The sequence below is a fragment of the Drosophila subobscura genome, chromosome E (assembly GCF_008121235.1).
Source record: "Drosophila subobscura isolate 14011-0131.10 chromosome E, UCBerk_Dsub_1.0, whole genome shotgun sequence".
NCBI lineage: Eukaryota > Metazoa > Arthropoda > Insecta > Diptera > Drosophilidae > Drosophila > Drosophila subobscura.
In genome coordinates this window covers 9,868,843-9,889,357 of record NC_048531.1, presented here as the reverse complement: position 1 = coordinate 9,889,357, position 20,515 = coordinate 9,868,843, and the positions used below count along the sequence as shown (strand labels likewise).

Below are 20,515 nucleotides of genomic sequence, written 5' to 3'. Positions count from 1 at the left end.
ATCGAAACATTGCTTATCTTTTGCCGCTTGAACAGTTTCCAATAATTATTGGTTTGGGAGATACATATATTAGATAGTTATTGGTATAGGTATAGGTATAGGTATAGGTATAGGTATAGGTAATACAATCCGATTATATGAAAACTACTTCACACTTAGAATTTGTTTAGTCAACAAGTTGTTCGAGTTATACATTGCTTCTTGGCTCACTTTTTGCTATAGCTTGGCTCTAGCATTCGCAAGTTTGTTGCTCTAACACTGGTCATTGTTTTGTTTATAGTTCTATAGTTTGGATTTTTTCGAGGGGGTATTACATATCATCATCATCGTTATTCCTTTCATGCATTATACTTATTTTGAGGGATTTTTCTTCATTAGTAGCTGGTAAAAACTATTATTTGGAAAGTGGAAAGTTTAAAGTTGTTCTCTCTTCTCTTTTATCTCCCATCGGTATCTGTTCTAGTCGATATTTTTGTTCAACAACCTGCAAGTGGATGCTGCGATCAATGGGCTCGGGCGCTGTGGCAAATGTTTAACGAAAGGCAGCGATGATTTGTGTAATTTCTAAGGGGCAGTTCTCCTCCATCTTACGCGCTTATCATAGCTCTAGACGTCGAAGAGCCATGAAAGTTCACAGGCAAATAACTGAAAGTAGATCGAGGCTAAGGAAAGTATTTTAGAGCAAGTTTTAGAAGTCGGAAAAGTGGATGCAAAGAGCCTTATTATTCCAATTATAGTTGTAGATCTCTTGTAGATTTCTCTTCCATCTGCTGCACAATTGGAACTCATCAAAGAGGTATTTCCTCGCTCTCTTCGCTGCACAAATGCTGCCAAAAATCATGTCAATTATTCTCCTTAAAATACAATCAAGCTCGATATCTATGGATAGCGGAATGGCTTGTGTATGTTCGATCTGTTCTGATTTGATTTGATATCCTAAACTATATTTAACTCATTCGGTTGATGGGCTTAAGTCTAGAATTGCAACTGGAAATATGCGTTTGTTCTTTTGCCAAACACTTTGGGCTTCACTTCTTGATGTCGTTGGCCAGGAGCAGCTCCTTGGCCTCCTTCTTGCCGCGCTTCTTCTCCTCCTTGGCGTGCAGCTTGGCCAAACGTTCCTCCTCCTTGGCCAGTCGCTTCTCCTCCTGCAAAAACGAGCAAATATTGTTGGCTATGCGAATGATTTGTTGGCAATAAGTTTGTTTGCATGCACTGGGCAAAAGCGCAGAGAAGAAATCGGAATTATGGGTAGCAGCGAACAATTTTGAAATTTATGCACAAAAGACGCTTCCCTCCAGCCCTCCACCCCTCAGCACTCTTCTGCATATCCTTCTGCTCCACCCACGCGATTAATGAAAAACTTTGGCAAAGCAAAACAAAAAGGAAATGGAAAAGGGGAACGAGGCCAATTACAAACAATGCAGTGGCAAAAGCTGCCAAAGCGGGGTCAGGGGTCGAACAATGAATCTCCGGAACAATGCAGAGCAGAAAGAGTGCCAAAGGATGTGGGGGCTGGGCTGGGCTGAGACTCACCTTCCTGGCCTCCTTCTCTGCCTTCAGCTTGAGCTTCTCCTCCTTCTTCTTGCGCTCCACGGACTCGTTCTTTTTATTGTCAGCCCTTTCCCCTGCCAAACCAATTGGAAAAGGATTAATCTCCGCCGGAATCGTCGTCTCTCTCTCTCTCCATGACAAACTTACTCTGGTTGCTGCCGGCGGCGAAGAGCGGAAAGCTGCGACTGGAAGAGCTCGAAGAAACTTGAGACTTGGAGGCGGCTGTCCCTCCATCCAGCGAAGGGGTCCCAGCTTTGGAGGTGCTGGGAGTCGCTGGCTTTGGTGGCCCAGCAGCAGCTGCAGCACCACCAGCCTTGCCAGCTGCTGGCGTGGCTGGCAGCTTCTTGTCCTTGGGCATCACGTAGGCGCTCTTGGGCAGCGCATTCTTCGCGGTCAGGGGGCATATCTTGGCGCCACCCGCCTTGAGGGGTGGCGGTGCCAGGGTGGTGCAACTCAGCTGAATGTTCATGGGGCTGGGACGACGTGGTGCAGGCGGTGAGCCGCCCTCCCGCAGCAGTGGGGCCAGCTCGTGGGTGCTGGACTTTGTGTAGGAGGCATAGCTGGAAGCAAGTGGCGTAATGAGTGGCTGAAGGATCCACCGAGGGAAGGACACTCACCGAAACCTGGGATTGCTGACGTGCACCGGCGAGGGATGTGGCACCTTGGCCGGACTGCGAAACTCCTTGATGGGCGGCAGGCGGTTCTGTATGTCCAGCAGACGGTTCTTCACATGCCTCCGACCCGGATATGTGTGCATGGGTGTCATGCTGCCACTGCCACCGCTGCCCCCACTGCTCCCGCTGCCGCTCGATGAGGATGCGGATGCGGATGTGGATGTGGTGCTGTTGCTCAGCGTTTGGCTCAGCGGCTTGCGTGGCACGGCGCCCGAGCAGCCGCTGGGGCAGCCGCCATGATGCGAGTGACTTGCAGTGTCGCGCGGGGAGAGGGAGCTGCCCGAGGAGCCCGAGGGCGTGGGGGATGTGGACGCCTGCTGCGCATCTCTGTGCTGATGATGATGATGGTGGTGGTGGGTGGCGGGCGAGGGCGGTGCCAGATGATGGGAGCTGGAGGCCGCTGCCGAGGCTGGGGAGCAGGGGCCGCTGCTCGATATGGAAGACGTCTTGGAGTAGTGCGAGTATCCGGAGAGCGAGGAACCCGCCGATCCCGTCGAGCTCATCGAGTAGAGGCTATCCGACTGGGACACCACACGGCCGCGTGTGCCACGCACCTGGCCCTGATGGTGTCGCCCCACTGTCGCCGCCTTGTGCAGCGTCGGCTGATGGTGGAACGTGTGGTGTCCGCTGTGCGCATCGTTCATGGAATAGGAGCTAGCGGAGGCCACCACCCCGCCAGCGGCCACGCCCGCCGAGGCCCAGCTCTTGGCGCCCATCGAGTAGCTGCTGGCCGACTCCTGTATGCGCCACGTGCCCGAGGAGGAGGTCAGCCGGTTCACCCTCGCTCTGCAGATCACGCAGCGCAGCGGCAGCAGCCGCTGGGCCACCGCGCTCTGAATGGTCTTCACGAAGCAGCGACGACAGACGACACGGTGGCCGCAGGGCGAGGTCTGCATGGTGGCCCGGGCATTGATGCAAATCACACACTCATCCTCCTGCGACGTGGGTGGATCCGGTTCGCTTTCCTCCTCCAACTTGCTCAGCAATTTGTCCTGCAAAAGATGAGATTGGGATTTATCATTTCAATTCCTACAAGTATGCTAGAGATTTGCTTTGAACTTGTTCTATTTTCTGGAAGCTGGAAAGTAGGCGGCAGAAAATCATTGAGAGCTGCGCAGAGAGCTGGAAAATGATGTGATTTAAGCCACAAACTCCAACAACTTTGCCACCCTCATCCAACACTCCATTTAATGGGCATAATTAATTGATCAAACAGTCGAACATTTATGGGTCTTTTGCGATTTTACAGCTGCTTAGGAAGCGTCAACCGTCGCTCTTGAAGGCCGCCAGCCGCATCCGGAAGCCGTTTGACATGTCCATAAAGATCAGCAGCAAAAGTCCAACCATCGACCCATAAAGGAAACATTTTACGAAATGCTCAGCGATTGCAATCTCTGTGTGAATCTTTATGCAAATCGATTTCCAACTCTTTGTCTACGCCGTCTGAGGTCAGGCTGGGTGTACGACCTCAGGCCGTGCATATATTTTATTGATTATAAATTTAATCTCTCAAGAATTGGCCCATTGTTGACCAGCCCGGCGGTCATTAATTTTGTGATTCAGCAGCTTTTTAAAGGCAACTGATTGAATGGACGGACTACTTTGTGGCAACTTAAGTATCCCGCGATATTAATAGCCTTTTGGCTATTTTTGGTGCAGCCTTTGTTGGCCGTTCTTACTGTAAATAATACTCAGCATTGCCAAGGCACGAGTCAGAGTAACGAGGAAGTTGTAAAATATATTCTTAAGCGGCTCGATGAGTTCTCCGGTATCGAGTGTAATTAATGGGCACACTCTTAAGACTAGAACATTTAAAGCCAGAACCACTTGGCACTTATCGGTTCCCCTTGGCTGGAGTGTGTGGCGTAGCCCTTGCACTTGATGGTGCCCCAATGTCAGAGCGAGAGGCGTGCGAGTCGCTTGACTGCGAAGGTCTTTGCCAAGCAACTAAGTGGCTCTTTGTAGAATTGCACATGCGAAGAGCTTTGTTTTTAATTGCTGGCTATGAATGCAATGGCAAATCAATCAACTGTTCGATTGCCAATCAACCGCAGATGTACCAAGAATCTTTTTCGCAATTTTTGAATCTTTTTCTTCCCATCCAAGTGCACGGTTCAGGGCACACACCACATCGATCTCTGAAATCGAGACAATGACGAAAGAGCCGCGAAATAGCACGCCCGCAAGCAGCAGAGGTTCGATGAGAACAGTGGATACCCTGCTGCAGATATCTGTGTGAATACTAATACTCTTTTTGAAGCAAAAGAAGTCTACCCTTTCGTATGATTAATGTAGATCTCAGCGCCACACTAATTGACCCGCAGACAAAGCAAACTTTTGGCTCTTCGATCCACTGAGGATGGGTCAGAACTGCTTGAGGCTGTTGTCGGATCGAAAGGCGATAAGTCGGCTTCAGCTGGTCAAGGTGAGCGTGCTGCCTGAACTTTGCCTGCGTTCGACCACCCAGTTGATCTTTTGGCGCGCTCTGCTCATTGGGTATGCCCCTCAGGGATGTGGGTGTGAGCGCTGGGCGTGCGACAATCAGGAAATTCAAAACAACTTTTTACGAACTCGTACTGCTGCGCCGGCCTGCATGCCTGATTAACTCATTTAAATACGGAACATTTAGGCCCACAGTTTGAGTTTGTTGCCTCAGTCTTTTGCTTAGGGCCGTGCGAATTCTGTTTGTCCGAGGAGCAGAGAGCAGCCAGCAGCGACAGAGCTCTGGGCAGTGGCAGAGCTTTTCTAGGGGGGGATCGATCAGGCGGCGAGTCTACCTGCCCGTATCGGGCCGTGCGTCGTGCTCAGTCCGTCTTCGTTGCTTGGCCAGAACAGAGCGTCGTCAGAGTCGTTATCGCAGTCGTTGTTATTTATTGCTTTCGTTATCGATTGCGATCTCAAGAGTGTTGTTTAGGCGCGTTCGCAACGCATTAAAAAATATAAAAAAACTGCCAAAAACTCAAATGCGGAAATCACACTTCAAGTCTATGCTAACGCCGCCCCAAAAGTGAATTAAATTCGAAACCAAAAGTGAAGGAAAAGGGTTCATTGAACGGCAGACAAATACTTGCCGTAGTTATTAGTTTTAACATATTTTGGCCATGGTTCTGCCAGCCACCTCGACACTGTGCAATGTGTTCACATTTCTGCTTGGTAAGTTAACGCCTTGCGGCCCCCCGACACCGACACCCCTGCCAGCTGTTCCATTCGAATATGGAAATAGGAGACCGCTGCTGTGGCTTCTACTATTAGCATTGATTCTGCTGGCCCAATGTCAACTCGGGAAATCGTGTGTTACATCTGCCACATGGCGGTGGGGGAGGGGCACAAGGCACACAAAACATCTCTGTGCATAAGTTCAAGGTGGAACGGCTTGTAAATCAGGGGAGGAGAACGGACCCGAGGCGGGCTAGTGGACATGTTCAAACAAGTTGATGTCTTTGTTGATACGCGCACTCTCAAACGAATCAATTGTTGGCTTTGGCCAATGTTTGACTTGCATTGGGGCAGATCGGGGCGGTGCCACCATTCAGCCATGATAAGTAGAAGGTCAAAGAAGGGGAGGGAGTGAGAGAGAATCATAAGTTCTGGTGCTCTCTTTGGCAGAGCAAGAGAGGAAGAGACACACTCTCACGAAGTTTTTTTTACCGTTAGCCTTTCCCTTACTCTTCCTGAACATTAAAGTGACTCAGTAACGACTCAAAGTGGGAAGCCATTTCACAGCTTTTCAATGCCACCATTTGAGGAATCACATCTATAACCATAAAGCCGGCTCACAAATCTTACAAAAAGTTCTGAATAACAGCCACAAAAATCACAATCACAATCGCATAACGCTGCTAATTAACGGCTGGCCAAACGTATATTTAAATTAAAGTCGGCAACGTGATAATTAAAAAAGTAATACAAATTAAATGCACGGCATGACGTCGCAAACGACATGGAAACAAAGCAAAGAAACAAAACAAAACAGAAAATACAATAATAAAGAAGGAATGGGGTAAAACAATAACGAGCATCTTCCACATAAATAAAACGCGACAAAAAGCTCTTCCGCTCTGTGGCAAAACTGGGCAACAGCTAATCTACATAAATAAGAGATAAAAGCTTAAACTACATACATAAAATTTGGATTATGTCTAAATGGCAGAGAATCTGCACGGCACATAAAACAAGAACGAAGTTTGCACACGCTTAAAGACGCTTCTCCATCTAACGGATTTCTCTCTTTGCGCTCTTTGAGTCGCTCTCTCAGCAGAAGCAAACGGTGGGTGGCAGTGACAGTAGGAAGAACAGAGATAGAGATAGAATAGAGAGCGATCGAAAGCGTTTCCGAAAAATTCGATATTGACTGGCGATTACTGTATTTTGCACTACTTGCGCATCGAATTTCGAATTGCAATGCATGTGTACGGGAAGCAACTGATACACTTCAAATACGGTTAGTTAGCGCTGTCGGGGCAAAACGGAAGGTGATAAGTGGCCAGAATTGCAAATGAATGTGGCATTGGGTAAGGTCATCCCATCAGCATTGTCGCTTCGCTTGGCATCTAATCAAATGTGGAATCCGTTTCGATTCGGTTCGATTCGAACAACTCGCAGCCCCCAAATATGTGTAGCAAAACAAACAATGCGAAAGCAAAGAAGAAGCAGCAGCAGTAGCAGCGTCATTGACATGGCATCGACAATGGTTGACCCAGTGGCAGACCAACACCCACCATCGAATACCTTGCGGTTGTTTCGTGAGTGGTTCGATATGGAAATTCAAACTTGTTTTTGCTTTGCTCTTGTTGATTTTGTCGACTGCGTAACACGCGGTGTATACGTCACGTGCTGCGCTGGCTTCTTGTACTTTTATGGTTGTTATTGTTGCTATCCAACAACTATACAACTTTTCCATGCCACGCCACGCCACACCCCACTCCACTCCACGCTGCTTCATTCAAGTTCAGGGCCAAGTGGCTTCGGCTTGGGCCAGTTTCGTTTTCTTGGCAGCTTTTTGTTATTTCTGCTCGTTATTGTTACGGCCGCTACCTGGCGTTGGCATTTTGGCCAGTTTAATGAAGCTAATGAATCAATTAGCTGCGTATTTGAGGCTCTAAATTAATTTGCTCGCCTCTGCTGTTTGGCAACAAATTTCACTTCCGCTCAACATTTGTAGTCGCAGGCTGATCGATTTAACAGTTACGATATGAATCTCTTTCTTCTTCAGCAGGTTCGCCCATTTTCTATAGCGCTGCCCCGCGGGGCTCCTGCGCCAACTGCTGTGGGATCAGAGAGCGCGAGGACATCAAATTTATGCTGTACACGAGGTAAGCCTCGGCCCGGTGCCTGATGCATATTGAGAGTCCAGAGTCTAGAGGCTGCTGCCATTTCAGGCGGAATCGCAACACGGCACAGCTGCTCCACCTGAACGACGATGGCCGGCTGGCGCAGAGCAATTTCAATTTCAATTACCCGCTGGTTGTCTACCTGCACGGATTCTCGGAGTCGGCCACCGGAGAGCGACAGAGCAGCCAGGAGTTGAAGGATGGTAAGAATGGGTGGGGACAGGGTGCAGTCCATTTGCATACATATATCCATATGCTGCTCCCTCTTGCAGCCTTCCTGCGGCGTGGCAACCATAATGTAATTCTCATCGACTGGAGCGCGATGACAGCGGTGCCCTGGTACTCGAATTCCGTCGAAAATCTGCCTATCACGGCCCGCTACATTGCGCGCTTCCTGCGTTACCTCGTGGGGCGTGGCTATGCAGCGAAACACATCCACCTGATTGGCTTTAGTCTGGGCGCCGAGGTGGCTGGATTCGCGGGCAAGCAGCTGCAGGAGTGGGGCATCAAGCTGACCAGGATAACGGCCCTCGATCCGGCGCTGCCCCTGTTCGAGGGCAACAGCTCCAACCGCCGCCTCAGTCCGAGCGACGCGCGGTTCGTGGATGTCATACACACGGACGGCGGGATCCTGGGCAATCCCACGGCCATGGGGCATGCGGACTTCTATCCAAACGGAGGAAGGCCACTGCAGCCTGGCTGTGCCCGTCAGGAGATTGCCAATAATCGCTGGCTGGGCATAATAAGTGAGTGGAGCAGTGTTTTGGGCTATCATGGCAGAATGTGCAATCCATTTTGTGTTTTCCACAGTCGGCTGCAGTCACCAGCGTGCCTGGGAGTACTTTGTGGAGAGTGTGGCCCAGCCGCGGGGCTTTCCCGCCAAGCGATGTGAGCCCTCGCCGACATTTGGCGTCTGCCGGGATGGAGGCAAAGGTGCGGCCTTCATGGGCATGGGCGCAGATCCCAGGTAAGGGAGCTACAGAATATCCAACACCCATCTCCGGCTAACACAACATTATTCTTTTTGCAGGCTTCGGGGCAAATTCTATCTGGAAACGAACGGTGCCAGGCCTTTTGGGAGGAATAGTCGGACCCAGGCAATTGTCTCGCTGGCGCCGCAGCTGCCCATCGCCTACAAATTGCCCACAATTGCGACCAGGCCAACAGTCCAGAGCCAGAGCAGGAGCCAGACACTTGTCAATCAGTATGGAGCACCAGAACAAGACTCAAGGCAGGAGGAGCAGGACGAGGAGGAGGAGGATGAGAACAACAGCATTGACAGCTCCTCTCTGACGTGACGAAATGTGGAAAAGCGCCCGAACAGACGGCGAGGATTCAATGGGACGGACAGCTCCTATTCGCTCGGTAGAGATTTGCTGTAGCTGCGTGATTGTGTTCCCAGTTTTTGCACTTGTACTCGTTTTTGTAGTTGGCCCGGCAGTTGCCCAGCAGGCAACGTTTTCTTGTGATCGTTCTCTTAAGTATTGCTAGCACGTAGTCAGGACATTTGTTAACAGCTTAAAATATATCCCTTTAAACATAAAGAGTTGAAAGGGGCAATGCAGAAGTGCATGGAGCGTTCAAGTATTCCAATGCTAGTGGATTGATTTCTCAATTTTAAAAGAGATTTATGGCACACTATGTGTTACTTTAGTTAATCAAAGAGCCTTTTGAAGATGATAACTTTAATGAGAACCATTTGGCTTAAGGTTATACACAGGACAAAAGTTTCTCGGGGCGAAGATGAACTCAAAAGTTATGAAAAAGTTTTGGCCCTCTTTTAGTCTCTTTTGCCAGCTAAAGTTTCTTCCCCAAATTTGAAAGAAAAAGCGACAAGATGTCTCATACTCATACATGTACATATGGCCACGTCTTCTTGGAAATATAAAACTCAAAAACTCAGGTAGCAGCCTGACAATCAGCCAAACCTTCGTCATACCCCAAAGGGAGGTTGGAACGTGAGAGACAGCGACTATATTTTGGCACGCTTTTAGCCATGACTCATCGTGACAATCGCTCTAAAAGCCAAGTAATTTAATTTAGTTAGCCCCACCCCCTGGGGTCGTCATGCAAAGTGGCTACGCCTATGACGCAACGGGAAGCCTTAGCAAAACACAGTCCCAAAATTGCCAGCATACTCCTGCATGTTCAGTACTTATGTAAGGAGCAACAATAAGTGTACGCCGTACTCAAGGCCGTATAGGCGCAACACAAAATTTCGAGCGAACCTGAGCCATTGCCTGTGCAATTAAAAAGTAATTAACGAATAATGCGACTGCCTGCCAGAGCAGCCCCAGCCGCCATAAGGAGTGAAAATTGTTTATTAACTTCGATGGGGGAAAGTGGGTTGGGGAGGCACCTTAAAGTGCAGCCACCACCCCATAATTATGCAGGGCAGAATGGAGTGTCTGGCGTACAGGACATGGGCCATAATGTGCAATGAGCGTTGGAGCTCATTTCACAGGCCATCATCGTCAGCGGCGGCGGCATTACCAGCGGCAGCGGCAGCGGAAGCGGAAGTTTTGGGAAGTTGGTGTGGCCAGCCGGAAGAGGAAGGTGGGACCAGTGTGGCCATTCATATGCACATATGCGAGCTGCATTATTAATGAGCCCAAACTTTCGGGGCAGCCAAATGCAGATGCATTTTCCGAGTGACGTGTGCCGTGTGCCGTGTATGTTGTGGCATGCGCCGTGCTCAGCATTTTCGAGGACCCTTCGAACAGCTCAATGATTCGTGAATTTTGTTTGTGCCCCAGCCAGTCGACTGCCGGAGTACCTCTGGGGCAGGCTTTTTGGGTCAACTGCAGATGGGCTGTGATGGGCTCATCGAATGCATATTTAATGGTGTGGCGAACAGATCTAAATGGTACCCAAAATCGATATGGAGGGGTCCCCGAAGTGAGAGTTGAAAAGGTTTGACGAAAGCCAAGTGATATACGAGTGTTTTGGGGCGCTGGTTCGGGTAATTGTCTGTTAAATCTAATCTTTTTTACGACTCTAGCCCATTTATAGGCATCGAATTGGCCATTACAAAAGCTTTCAGCAGCAGAGAGGACACACAAGGTCCGTGCGACCAAGGTTATGCTTCCAATTGATGGGAATACGTACATATAGTTAGCCGATTTGTCCATTGAGCAATCAAATGAATTCAGTCTGATTGTGCACTCATTTCCTGAATAATTTCCAGCATAGTTGGAGCTTTTCCGCTAACGGGCTGTCAATTATGGACATTCTTTTTTTGCGGGGGTGTTGTCGGACAGGTAAAGTAGGCCACTAATAAAAAAAACCTTCATGCTCCTGCTCCTTGCCAATGGCTTCTTTTCCACCCACTTGTGCTGCTTCTTTATGGCTTCTGCTCCCACTGCTCCTTCTCTATTGCTATCACTCCTGCTCCTTCTCAATGGCTGTCAGGCATGCCATGACCAAAAGAGAACGACAACTGTGCAAGACACGTGCGAATGTGTCTCAGTCGCGGTCGCAGTCGCGCTTGCTGCTGACTCATGAAGGCTAATGAGGGAGCGCAGAGTAGAAGAGAGTGGAGAGAGTGGAGAGAGCGGAGCTGTCAAAGAGCTTGGCTGACTGAACGATTGCTGATTGATTGAGGTCGGAATTGATTATTAATTTCGTGTGTGTGTGTGTTGTCCCTATTCTTGTTTGCTTTAACTTGAGCACATTTATATAATGTTCACAGGTGCGAAAAATAATGTGGTGGCATAGGAAAGCCACACATTTTGGGCAATCATCTTAAACAGGAACCCAGCATGAGTTTCAGAGATCTCTCCCTCTCTCTTTATGGCTAGTCGCAGCGACTCTTCAAACTTTCACGTAAAATATTTGTGGCAACTTGAAGTTTGGAAAGTAAAGTAGGTTGTTGGCAATCCAGTGCATCAGTCAGTCAGTCAGTCAGTCAGTCAGTCAATCAGTCAGTTTTTGGAACCTGCTGCACGTTTAAAGGGAAGGAAAAATTAATTAAATCGATAGGGCGTTTTTGTTCTCCGCGCTGTTGTTCGTCCGTTGTATGGGAGGAACTCTCGTTCTCTTTGTGCCCAGCTCTCTGTCGCTCTCTCTCTCTCTCTTTAGCCCTTTAGCATGTGTCCCTCCTTTTTACTTGCTTTTGTTACTCTCGTGTATATTGTGCCGCTGCTGCTGCACATTTCACTTTATGCGCCGATAATTGGACGTGCAGGGTAAAGTAGACAGAGGGAGTGCAATGGAGCGGGAACAGCAACAATTTCATTTCGCCATCGCCCTGCCTCCCCTTTGTTGCTTGTTTATTTGAAGCATGCTGCTTGCATTGCAACGTGGCAACATTGTCATGAGAAATTGCAGTTATAGCAGGCTACGTTTACGTGTCAGCGAGTCTCCTTCTCCACAGCACAGACGGGGAGAGAGGCAGCTGGTGCCACTGTGTGCGCTTGCTGGTGCACCATGTTGCAGCTAAGTGAATTTATTGCATTTAATATGCTTTTCATGTCATTCGTCAATGCTCTGGCATAGCCTACATAAATCAACCAGTTTGTATGGCACACTGAAGGACTTCATTGCCACCGGCCACTGGAACTGGAATAAGATGTCAAAGCAGGACGCTAAATACAGAGTACAAAAGCTTTAAGACTTTCCAGTTGCATGTATGGTCTGCCTGGCTGTCGCTACTCGGTTACTGTTGTCCATATTAAAAACCAATTAAAAGCCATAAAAGTCAAATCAAGCAGTGTGCGGGGGACAGACATGTCCGTGCATGTCCGTGCTTGTCGTTGCCTGTCTGTGTGTTGCTGTTCCCCGCTCCATCAATTCTTCATTCTCTGCTCTGCCCTTGCCATCAATTGTCAGACTCTGGGGCTAATTGCAAAACTCTCGCCCACACACACGCACAAACATACACCCACGAGTGCAGCAGCTGTGGCTGGCTGTGCCTCGACAGCAACAGGATGAACAAAAATAGCAACGACAAAACGGTAGTGAGAGGAGAGCAGAGCATGGGGCTAGACTACACTACACTACACAAAATATGTTTGAGTATTTGCACCACAGTCACACGCACTCGCCGGATCAAAAGTTTTGAAGCGTAGTTTAATCGTCTCTTCTTCGTGCCGATCTTGGCACGAGAGAGAGAGCGCGCCGAAAAGAGTGCATGGCAAAGAGAGCGTCTGGCTAAGAGAGGAGATTCTTTGCATATGTAAGCTGCGCGCATACAAGCTGTCGCAGTTTCTTGCCATATCCCGATTTCTCTACCTGTATCGCAGCTGTGTTTGCGGGATATACAAAATTATGACAAAAGTGTCAAATTTGCCAACTAGACACATGGGCAACAGGATGGGTGTGTGTTTATGTGAACGATGCGGAGGTGGTGCTGCAGAGAGCGTAATTACAGCTTTTAGCAGAAAAGTGCAAAGTGAAACCGAAGCGTTGCCATTATGGATTGAAATTCATTGAAATCAAGCTACCTGCGCGGGTGCCGCGGAGGAGAGTGCGAATGTGCGACTGATGCAGTCGCTTAGTCAGCTGCACCCAACCACGCTGGCAGGTAAAATAGTGCATAAAGAGAGTGAATGGGAAGGTGGAAGGGAGAAAGAGCGAAGGGCTTTGAAAGTTATGTTGCTGCAGACCCACACACACACACTCGAATATATTTTTCTATTTCAAGTCTGCTTTTGAAAGCAGCTGCTCGTGTGTCGAACAAGTATGTATACATTTTTTTTATAAATGTTCAGTGGCCATGCTGCCGTGAGAAGCGGAAGGGCGAAACTTACTGGTGGAGAGCGGTGTTATAGATGAGGTGTTGAGCTGTGAGCGAGTGTAATCCCGGGACTGCCTTTTGTTCCAATGAGTGCCGGCTATTTAGTTACAGTTTAGCTGCGAAGGGTGGGCAAAGAGTGGGATTAAAACTATTGCCAGCTATTGAGCGCTGTTTCCCTTTGCGTGGATGCTGGCTGCTCCGTTTTTCAATTTATTTCTATTCTGTTTGGCACAGAGAATAAATTTTAATTGAAATCTGGCCTTGTGCAAAACCAAAACGCATTGCCTTAGGCGGGAGTCCATGGGGGAAAGAGAGAGGGTATATGGTGTACGTGTGGGGGCGTCGGGCGCAGTTCCAATTTCGCATCCTCCATCGCTGATGTTGCTTCTGCTTCGCTGCTACCCCCGCTCCACGCCCACTCCCAGCGGTTGTCCCTGGCATTTTTTTGTATTGTCATGGTTGCATTTTTATTTATTCCTTTTGTAGAGCATCCTGTCGGAAGGGGATGCTCGTATAACTTTTTGTGACTTTATCTCTTTCAGCGCGTAATGAAATGTGAAAACGATGTGGTAGGGGCTGCAGTTTTCTAAAGCTTTACAGCATGTTCAGTGAATGAGCCTTGGGGCTTAATAAGTTTGCCCTGAATTTGCATTAGTTGAGCCTTCAGAGGTACTCGTAATGGCCCATCGACGGTCACTCCAAGCTTAAAGCTAACTGCACCAATCAATGCAATTACGGTAAACGTCTGCTGAGTACATTGCAAATCCCTTCTGCTACACCTATGTACACACGAATAGTTCTTCCTCTTATATGTTTAACATTTGCCGAGGGTTATTTGTGTATGTATGTATGTGTGTGGTGGATAATGGCGCAGACATCGCGTGACCCGCGCTAATGCAGGGCCGCGCCTTGAAGGGAGCGACAGCACAACCCTTTCTGCAGCACGTGAGAACTCTCATGGCTGCCACCGCTACTGCTCCTCCTCTGTGCTGCTAGCAATGCGTAAACGCTAAAGTTTAATGCACTCTAATTGCACGGGGTGGGGAGCGGGGAAGGCAAAGGGCAGCGGAAGTTCGCAGACGACAAAGGAACAACACACGGCGCCATTTTCAAACTAATGTTGAATATTTAAGAGAGTGAAAACAAAGGGAAGTAGGAAGAAGTCGCCTTGCCATTATCCCCTGCAGCACGTTGCGTGTCTGCTGCGACACAAAAGTTCAATTACTTCTCGGAAGGGAAGGGAAAGGGTGTGGTGACGGGCTGGCCACCCACCGGATATCCGGCTCCTGCATTGCGTGCCAAATCCTAGAGCTGCTCTTTAATGACCATTCTCTCGGCAAATGGCGCTCGACGCTCTCCATCAAATTGATTAATGTTTGATTTTAATGATTTATTTAACTTGTCCGGGACAGCAGCAGCAGCAGCGTGGACAGAGGGGACTCGCTGCAAGGTAAACCGATCCAAACGACACCCAGGGCGCGATGTAAACCACATTCCAAGCGAACACTCAAAAGGGAATTATTTTCGAATGGTTTCTGTGTCTGATTTATGGCCACAGCGAGGATTGCTAGAGAGAGAGAAAGTGTGATAGGTGCAATAGCAAATATTTGTGCACTTGACCGCAAGGAAATATAAGCGAGAGTGAAGATAGACTGCCGCAGAGGAACTGTTCGACTTGGGAACACTCTCTCTTATATTTGTGCACTATATTTAAGCTAGGAAAAATCATGCAAACTAACGAACGAAAGGTTCCTTTTTGCCTTGTAGAACTACACGGAAATTCCCATTTTTCTTTTGGTTTCTCTTGGTATACCCTTTGACATGACGAAGCCACAGCCAAGGCAAATCAAACCCTACCCAGTTCTAGTATGAGGCTCTGTGATGACTAAGCTGCTGCTTGTTTTTTCCCTTTCATGTTTTTTCTTTGTGCACGTTTCAAGTGCCAACTCAAATTGTGCGGTCATTTATTGCTAAAGACCAGCAAGAGCGGGGCCAAGAGTTGGTCTGGGCGTGACTGCACCAGCAAATAATCATGTTGCAGTTTTGAGAGTAAAAAATGGCCAAGAAATTGTCAACGAAATGGCAACGTTTGACCTTTGCCAAAGGGTTCATTAATTTGCACCTATTTTCAATGCCGCACGTTGTCCGACAACTTCCGCTGTCCGCGGTATCCAATGTCCGTTGTCCGCTGTCCGTTGTCGGTTGTCCGTCCGCTGGCCAAAGTAAATTATAAATTTTATTTTCATTGCCCGACCAAACGTGTGCAGTGTCCATGGGGCTGCTCGACTACATTCTTGTCGCTTGGCTTATGTGCAATAGTCACGCGACTCCTTTGAGGGGGAGGGCGCTCATTTTTGACAGGATTTTCCTTTGAAAGCGCCGAAAGAGATTGTCCTCCCACTGCCAAGGCCTGGCATGGCATGGCGTGGCCCTTCCCTGTTCGTTCCTTAGCTAATTAAGTTGATATATATTATGCGTATTTGCATTAATAACATATCGCGAGCAGGCTCTAGCTCCAGAGCCGCCTCTCCCTCTCCGCCCCTCTGCGCAGCACGGAGTAAATGACAATTTTGTCGCTGAATACTTTTGGGGATTATACGAAACGACGGCAAATGTGCGTCCCATGACTGTGAAGGGGGAGGAGCTGCCATTCTCATTGGAATTACATGTGCTTAGATGGTGCTGAGCCGGGCCTCATGTGCGGAATGTGTATAGGAAATGCGGCCAGCATGAATCTGCGTCATAACCCTAAGAAATCCGATCGTTATGGCTTGAACCAGACATCAGAGATGTTAACATTGGAAGATAATAAAGGTGTGTCTGTGGGACTTTAATCTGCTTCCCCCTTTCCCTTAATCTGAGTCATAAATTGCATCCCTAAGTGGCGCAAAATTAAAACAAAAAGCCAATGAAAAACCATTGGTAAACGGATATGGCAAACCTTCGAAAATTCTGATTCCCTTTGATGGCCATTTAATTGTGAAAGCATTTGAGGACGCAGCATGGTTGGGCTTTTGTGAATTTTAATGTTGCATAAAAGCATTTGCCGACTGACTGTCCCCCCCCCTTGTAGTAGGCTAATGTATCAGTCAGTGTACTGGTGTGCGTGTGCCGTATTTGTGTGTATGTGTGTGTGTGTGTGTTTGGTTACTTTTGAAGGTCGCAGTACAGAAATTACAGTCACGCGTCAGATTTTATGCAAAACAGTTGAGCCGAGGCTCAGGCACAGGCACAGGCTCTGGCTCTTGCCTCCTTGCTCTGCCAACTTGTTTTTTTTTCTTCTAGTTTGTGCACTTGGCGATTGTTTTTGTTGCTGCTCTCCTCCTTATGTAAGTGGCAAAGTGCGGACAAGTGAGTGTACATCCACGTACATGCAGATGTGTGTGTTTTGTGTGTGTGTTTTGGCAAGTGGGCGTGGCTGTCTATGGCTTCTGGAAGTCATAAATTTCAAACAAGTCTCGTAAAATCTCAAGTGAGGCCCAGCACTTTGGGCTTTTGCACCCGCGTTGCACATTTCGTTCTTGTGGCAGATGCAAATGAGCGGCGGCAAAATGTTTGCCCCTGCCTTACAACTTAATGTAGAAGGGCTGCTCATATAGTAACTGGAACCACCCAAAGTTATCAAAGGACTTTCAGGTCTTTCCTGACTGCTTAAGGCAAAGATTTGCCAGCGAGCAACAGCGATCAAAGGGAAAACAATTAAAAATCTGTGAAGAAATGGTAATCAGACGATCATGAGAGAGCCGGCAGCGTGAAGCGAACTTTAATAAATAATCTAAGCGGAAGAATTTAAAGGAAGAAGCTAAATTCGCACACTGGCTCAAAAACTCAACCGAAATCTACCTTGAAAATGTTTGTACTTCCTGCCTTTTGCTATGTCGTATATTTCTTTTATTGACCCTTAAAATGCAAATAAGTTTAGACGCACACACACACACAGCACAAACACACATATGAATGTAGCTACATGTGACATGTCGTACAGGTTATAGTGTTTTTTATTGCCTACTTTTGCGGGCTCCTGACAGACCGAACAAAACTGCCGGAGCTTAGATCTCCACCTTTGCTGTTGTGCTTCATTTTTTGTGTGTGTGGTTTTATTTTAACAACTATTTGCCAGCTGTAAATGCGAGAGAGAGCCGGAGGCAAAGCAAACAGGCAGGAAGCGAGAAACACCTTAAAAAAGGCAACGAAAATGCTGACTTTGCAACACGAATCCGTTGATGCCCTGGAAAATGCGCAGATACTATGTGTGCTGCAGGTTTATTTACCCAATGCTGGAAAGGGTATCGAGAGCAACAAAATAACGAGTCAAAGCGGCTACTTAGCGGCTCTCCTTGGGATGCTCGGGCTCCTGTCGCCGCTGAGCTTAATGCGGCTAATGATGCCCTGACCGACCCGCGCTCTCTCTCTCTCTCTCTCTCTCTCTTCTGTTTGCTGCCCTCTCCGCTTTTATTGCCGTACGCCTTTTGTTGGGACGCGAACGCACCGGCATAATAATACAAGAAGGGATTTTGCTTCGAGGTACTTACGATTTTATGATGCAGCGCCGAGAGTTCGCGTTCGGTGACCCGACGGCTGGCCGCCTCGCGGCGTCGCTGCCGGAACTGGCTGTACTTGTAGGCGAGCATCACACCGGGGAGGGCCAGAGCCTCCAGCGGGGACTTGCGACCGAAGGGCATTCCTGCACACACACACACACACACACACACACACTCGCTCGCTCTCACTTGGTTTTCTTTCGGTTTTCTTTTGGGGGTTTTGTGGCTAGTTGAAATATTGCTTGCTGGTTTTTATTATTTTTTTGTTATATTTTTTATTTTGAAACACTTGGCACTTTTTCTTACTTCTACTTCTCTTCTCTTTCTCGCCCTCTCTCGCTTTTTGGACTTTGACTTTTAGCGGCGTCTCATTATGCAATCACGAATTGGACACTGGCACAACACTGACAACATTTGGCTGAAGGTGGGGGCTGTGGCCCGCAGCTGGCTTGGCCCATGCCTAGAGTCCACTTTGGTTCTCTCTCGCTTTCGCTTTCTCTTTCATTTCACTTTTCTTTCTCCTTCGCATGCTGTTACTAATGTTGTCGCTGCTGCTGCTGGCAGTCTGCTGATGAGCTGCAATCAATTTTGCATTCTGCAATTTGAGAAACTTCCGCATGAGTGGGTGTGGAAGAGTTATGAAAGGGAGGGGTTAAGAAAGTTTCCCTTGGGGGGCACGTGAATGAGTTTGAAGTGCATACAAAATATGCAAAACTATTGAAAACTAAGCCAAGAAATTATGTTGATATCAACAAGTCTGAGAAATCCTTTTTAGAAAACTATTTTTATATAATTTGTATACCCTTTGGGGTGCAAGAAATAGTTTCAATCTCTAAAAGACAAATATTTATTTGTCAGCTTCATCCCCAGGGAATGGCTTTATATTTTCACAATAATTTTGTTGCTGCATTTTCTGCTTGGCTTTGACTGATTTGCACATTTTGTGGCGTTGCCCGAGGGACGTTTTTAATAAAAGAAAGTGTCGGCATTCGTTGGGAATCCATGCTGCCAGCATCCCGAATTACAGAGCAGCCAGTCGCGTCGATCATTAATTTCAATTAGATTGCAAACAGAGACACCAATGCTGCAGAAATTACAGAGCTTGTCGCGCACTTGGCTGGGGGCTGGGGCCAAATAATTTTAGTTCCTTCGACTTTATGTGTTTACGGGTTATTTTTGTGTCACACTTTTGTCCGACCCTCCCGCCGCCGACCCGCCGACCCACCGTCTGCTGTGGAGGATGAAGCCGTGGGGCCGTTTCCGTAACCGAATTTATTAGGGTTTCTGGCTGGTGGAAACCCACGTGCACGCTGGCCGAACGCTGAACGGTGAATGTCGCAGAGGAGCTTCGCCTCGTCTTGTCTCGTTTCAGTCGTTTCCCACGCAACCGTCGTGGAAGCTGCGTGAGCTTGACGCAATTTCCAGGGCAGCCCGGGGGGGGAGAGGGCAGCGGTTGTCCCTTCCAATGCTCGGACACGTTTTGTTTACACGAATTGTTTTCGCATGTTTCGACTTGTTTTTAACCCCCCCCGAACGAAATCGAAGCGTTGAGTGTGGGGTCAGTGGGTTGAAATGGAAATGGCCGACAAATTGCTGGTTTAATTGATCAAAATCAACCTCGAATTAGTTTCGCAATGGAAATGGAAACGTGTTTGCCGCGTTACGTATGTGCCGCGTGTGCCGTCCACCTGCACTGTAGCGCCATCGAAAGCGACTGCCTGGCTGTGAGTTCAAATCCGATTCTGAGTCGGAGTCGCTCCCGTCTCAGGCCCATTTGGCAGGCCGTATTTTGCAAGGATTTTCCAGAGGCATTTGTTTTGTTTTTGGCGCACGCGCCTGACACCATTTGCCGGCTATAAATCGGTATAACAGTTTCGATTCTCAACGGCTCAACCCCGCTCCTTCAGCGTGTGGCCGTTGCCAATTTATTGTTTACTCTCTCTCTCTCTCTCTCTCCCTCACTCTCTCTCCCTTTCGCTCTCTCTTGCCAAAACGTCATCAGTGTCAGTCGCACAAACAAATCACAAACTTTAAGGCAACATTTGCAAGTGCTCGCCTCCTGTTCGTCGTGTCCAGTTTTTGCCCTTCTGTTTGTGGCTTTGTCAGCGCTCACACAATTGTGTCCGTTCAATTTTACGAGCCACTGTTAATTGTGGTCGGCCATTTGCCTCTTGTTCGGCTAATTGCTGCGGTTTTTACCACGTACAGTGTCCGATTGGTGTTGCCGCCAATAAATTTATGGACGGTAGCTGTAAATATTTAGTCTTACGTGCACATTTTTTGGCAAGCATTTCTAAAGGGAAGCAGGGGTAGGCAGTGGTCTATTGTTTAAGGATCAATGCAAAATGTATGGTCATTTGCCACTTTAAGTTACTTAAATAAATAAATATCAAAGATTTTGGCAGCTAATTTCAATGGCATTAGATCTTCAGCTGCTGGGAAATAATTTGCATAGAACTTTGACCTCGCATTTTACTGATCAAAAAATAGTTTTGATGTCTTTTCCACTGAAATGTTTCGTGTTTAATCTGTCTCTCTAGTTGTCACTCATTTCGGCTACGATGCAGTTCAATAGCTGTCAAGAGCGCAGGTCTGCAGCAAAAACAACAAGCAGCTAAACTAATTGCCAAAAGTGGGAGGCAACAAGGCAAGCAAAACGTAGCAAAAGTAATAGAAATC

General features: G+C 47.9%; 2 protein-coding genes across 3 annotated transcripts; one reads left to right on the top strand and one right to left on the bottom strand.

The window, feature by feature from the left end:
• Positions 1 to 924: 924 nt before the first annotated feature.
• LOC117889946 (atrophin-1) lies at positions 925 to 19,551 on the bottom strand. 2 transcript variants are annotated; one of them, XM_034794483.1, is made up of 6 exons: positions 19,454 to 19,551; positions 17,828 to 18,431; positions 2,172 to 3,220; positions 1,702 to 2,114; positions 1,537 to 1,628; positions 925 to 1,148 (listed from the first exon to the last, which is right to left on the bottom strand). In XM_034794483.1, the coding sequence occupies exons 2-6, from the start codon at positions 17,975 to 17,977 to the stop codon at positions 1,029 to 1,031; spliced, it is 1,824 nt and encodes a 607-aa protein (XP_034650374.1). In that variant the 5' UTR covers positions 17,978 to 18,431; positions 19,454 to 19,551; the 3' UTR covers positions 925 to 1,028. The 2 variants fall into 2 exon arrangements, with proteins under 2 accessions (XP_034650374.1, XP_034650376.1); XM_034794485.1 differs by lacking the exon at positions 19,454 to 19,551 and adding an exon at positions 19,062 to 19,238.
• Positions 4,974 to 9,102, top strand: LOC117889953 (phospholipase A1 VesT1.02). The gene is made up of 6 exons (XM_034794508.1): positions 4,974 to 5,381; positions 7,441 to 7,540; positions 7,607 to 7,761; positions 7,831 to 8,304; positions 8,369 to 8,525; positions 8,589 to 9,102. The coding sequence occupies exons 1-6, from the start codon at positions 5,330 to 5,332 to the stop codon at positions 8,854 to 8,856; spliced, it is 1,206 nt and encodes a 401-aa protein (XP_034650399.1). The 5' UTR covers positions 4,974 to 5,329; the 3' UTR covers positions 8,857 to 9,102.
• Positions 19,552 to 20,515: the final 964 nt, after the last annotated feature.